The sequence below is a fragment of the Otolemur garnettii genome, unplaced genomic scaffold (genome assembly GCF_000181295.1).
Source record: "Otolemur garnettii isolate 467f Iridium unplaced genomic scaffold, OtoGar3 scaffold00082, whole genome shotgun sequence".
Taxonomy (NCBI): Eukaryota; Metazoa; Chordata; class Mammalia; order Primates; family Galagidae; genus Otolemur; species Otolemur garnettii.
In genome coordinates, this window is record NW_003852477.1 from 8,553,846 (window position 1) to 8,557,397 (window position 3,552).

At 43.6% G+C, this 3,552-nt stretch overlaps 1 protein-coding gene across 1 annotated transcript in view; it reads right to left on the reverse strand.

Annotated features, from left to right (window-relative positions):
- SCAP (SREBF chaperone) overlaps positions 1 to 3,552 on the reverse strand; it is a 66,192-nt gene that overhangs the window by 37,157 nt on the left and 25,483 nt on the right. Inside the window, 1 exon segment of the mRNA XM_023515928.1 lies at positions 1,652 to 1,869. Within this exon segment, the coding sequence (XP_023371696.1) occupies positions 1,652 to 1,773 (122 nt within the window). The 5' untranslated portion in view covers positions 1,774 to 1,869.

The window sequence follows — 3,552 nt, forward strand, 5'->3', positions numbered from 1 at the left end:
TATCAGAGAACTTCAGAGGAATTTTCAAGAAAAATACAGCCCACTTGTTCTCAGAGTGTCATCCCAGTCCTGGGAAATTGTTTCAGAAGCAAATTCCTGGGCCAACTCCACACCCAATAAATCAGAAACTCTGGGGGGAGCCCAGTGATCTGTGTTTAACATACCCCTCAGGTAATTCTGATGCTAGCTCAGAGTTGAGAACCACCACATTAGCACGTAGACCAGGTCTAGAAAAGTATGACTTCAAAAGAGAGAACAAGAGAGAGGTCAATTCATTTAAAGGAAAAAAGAAAAACCCCAAGAGCTGGGTTCTCAGACCACTCCTAATTCATTACTTACCAGATAAATCTACAAGAAGTTTTATCTTGTATGACACAACTTAGTGAAGTTTAAATGCCAACACAAACACACTAAGCCAGAGTGAGGCAGGGTGACAGAGTGCCACAGGTGCAGGCACCAGAGCCTAAGGCCTGCATTTGAATCCTAATTTCCCTACTTATTAGTTGTGTAGTTCAGACAAATCTCTAAGTCCCCACCCCCCTTTGTTAAATGGAAAGGTAACCGGATCATTTCCTTAAATGTTATTGTGAGGACTGAAGAGACATATAATTATACACCTGAAGCATCAACATGACATCCAGAATGATTCTTTCAATGATATACATCTTTCTTATCATTAATTAGGGAGGAACTTGAGATCATTAACAACCAAATTGAACAAGGAGTTGAGTCATGAGCCATCTCCCTCTATCACAGCACTGAAAATATCTACAAATATTATATAGGCAACGGATCTGGAAAACAGAATTCTTTCCAGAAGAAAATAATAAAACAGTCTCTTTTCATGACTGTCAGTGTTTTAGAGCCATAAGAGTCATCAGATATTTTAGTCAAATCCCTCCTTTTACAATGTTATACTCAGCCACAGTCTTCAGGCTTCTATGAGGCCCCATGAAAGACAGACAGGAACAAAGGGCAGCTATAGCTCTCACTCTGGTCCCCAGTACAGCAAGCCCCCAAAATCAGCAAGGGGTTCCAGATGAACACAAGAAAATGACTAGAGAGCAGAGAAGCAAGTCTCTAGGTTTAGCCTGCAAGAGGTTATCCAAGGAACTGTTCAAATGGATTTTGCTGGTCCCAAGGTTGTTCCTGGGAGTGTATGAGCACAGGGCCTCTCCTGTTCCCGCCTGCCTAGCGGCTGTCACCTGCTCTAAGTAACAGCAGCCTAGTGTGGCTCAGGGCATCCACCTCCCTCCAAAGATTTGGCCTAAATATGCTTGCAACACTGAAAGAAGGCTCCTCCTCTTACCTGGGTACTAAAAGGAAACTACAACTAGTGAGAAAGAAAATTAAAAGATAAAGCCTTTTGATTATCTCAGTTTCTTAAAAGTGTTTAAATATTATTTTGAGATAGAATACTAGTGATGTGAATAAATCTGGTAAATCACTAAGTCAGGGTCAGCTGGGACTATTTAAGTTCAATTGGCTAAAAACTCCAGGATTAGAGTTTGCCACTCAGTAGTTCCAATAAGCCCAAGTTTCAATAGTATAAAAAGCACACAGAATCCAAGAGCTCCATAGTAGCAAAGGTTAGAAAACCTATTGTCCCAAGACACTGGCCCACCATATTCAAGGCAACCCAGAAACATACCAGCAGGCTAAGATGCAAAACCCTGTGAAGAGGATGATGGGGATGGGGTAGGATGCACAGAGCAACCCATGGTTGTAGAAAGCCCGAGATATCTTCTCACGCAGCCTTTCAGTCAGGGTCATCCTCAGCTGAAGTCACCTTGCTGCCATCCCGGAAAGTGACCATGGATCAGCCTGGCATACGCTGGGCAGTACTGACAACAGATATACCATCGGTAGCTAGAAGGGAGAAAAGTCAGTTAGTGAAAAAGCACTGGGTTCTGCACACTAGAGTTGCTGAGGGAAGGTAATAGTTATGTGGGTAGGAAAGAGTTTTAGAATGCCTACATGCAAGGTCTAGAGACATCAATACAACACACACATATAAAATCTTCGTCATCTCACAAGGGACTATAGGCGCTCTCTTATTAGTCTAACCAAAGTAGCCAAAGAACTGCCCTTCAGCTTGGATAATAAACTGTTAATTCTCTTCAATATTAGGAAAGGCCGGCTCGGCACCTGTGGCTCAAGTGGCTAAGGCGCCAGCCACATATACCTAAGGTGGCGGGTTTGAATCCAGCCTGGGCCTGCCAAACAACGATGATGGCTGCAACCAAAAAATAGCCAGGCATTGTGGCAGGTGCCTGTAGTCCCAGCTACTTGGGAGGCGGAGGCAGGAGACTCGCTTGAGCCCAGGAGTTGGAGGTTGCTGTGAGCTGTGATGCCATGGCACTCTACCCAGGGGGACAGCTTGAGGCTCTGTCTCAAAAAAAAAAAAAAAAAATTAGGAAAGGCTACCCACCAGAGGGAATTTTTCTCACATGTGGCACAGGAAAGGACACTTGTGCAACAAACATCACCTTTGGCTGCTCTCTACCAAATAGGCATTCCTCCCACCTACTTCTGTGCACAGGCCAGAGTTAGAGAAATCCTTGGGAAAAACCTTTATACAGTAATGGCTCCCCCCAAACCACATTCTTGTACAAATAGTGATTCACTGATAATGTTCAGTGCAGTCAGCCCTAAACATAAAAACACCAAAAAGCGTAGGCCCTTGACATAAAAATCATCAAACAACATTTAGTATGGCAGCAGTATTAGGTAGAAGTCTCTCCCCCTGGTCCCAAAGTTGTTCCTGGGAGTACATGAGCACAGGGTCTCTTCTGTTCCTGCCTGCCTAGCAGCTGTCACCTGCTTTGAGTAACAGCAGCCTGGTGTGGCTCAGGGCACCCACCTCCCTCCAAAGATTTGGCCTAAACATGCTATCAGTCCACATGCCCCTTTTGGACCTAAGTCACACCAATTGGGTCTTTCTCCCTGGGCTTTAACTTCTGAGCAGAAAGAAGCAGGAACTAGATATCTGTGGTACTTATTCATCTCCACAGAGGTTCCTGCTCCTAAAATCCCCAGGCTGTTCTGGCTCCAGTCCTTTCTGAAGACTGGCTCATCAACTTTTTTTTCCAGGGTATAAGCTATTCCAAATCCTTCCCATGAATCCTCTTTTTGCTTATGCCAGCCAAAGTTAATTTTCGTTGCTTGTAAACAAAGAACTTTAAGCCAATAAAGTCAGAGTAGAAAATTCTAGTAAAAGATCCAAAGATCTAGAATTCTCCTCCTTACTGAGCCCTCCAATGGAATCCAACTTCAAATCTATTTCTCTTGTTCCATTTGCTGTTTTCTTTGGTCTGTGCCAGAGGAACCTGTCCGGATAACGTGTCTTGGCTTGATTATGTTCACTGATGAAAACCTAGCCAAAAAGATGACTCCTCAGAGAAGTATCAAGATCAGAAAGGAGAAACAAAAGGAATCACACCATAGCCAATTCACAAGACAGAAAGAATGGCCATCACTTCTTCTACCTTTCTGAAAGCACAAGCCTTTTTTCCAGTACAGAAACTTTCTGAATGAAATACAAAGAACCGG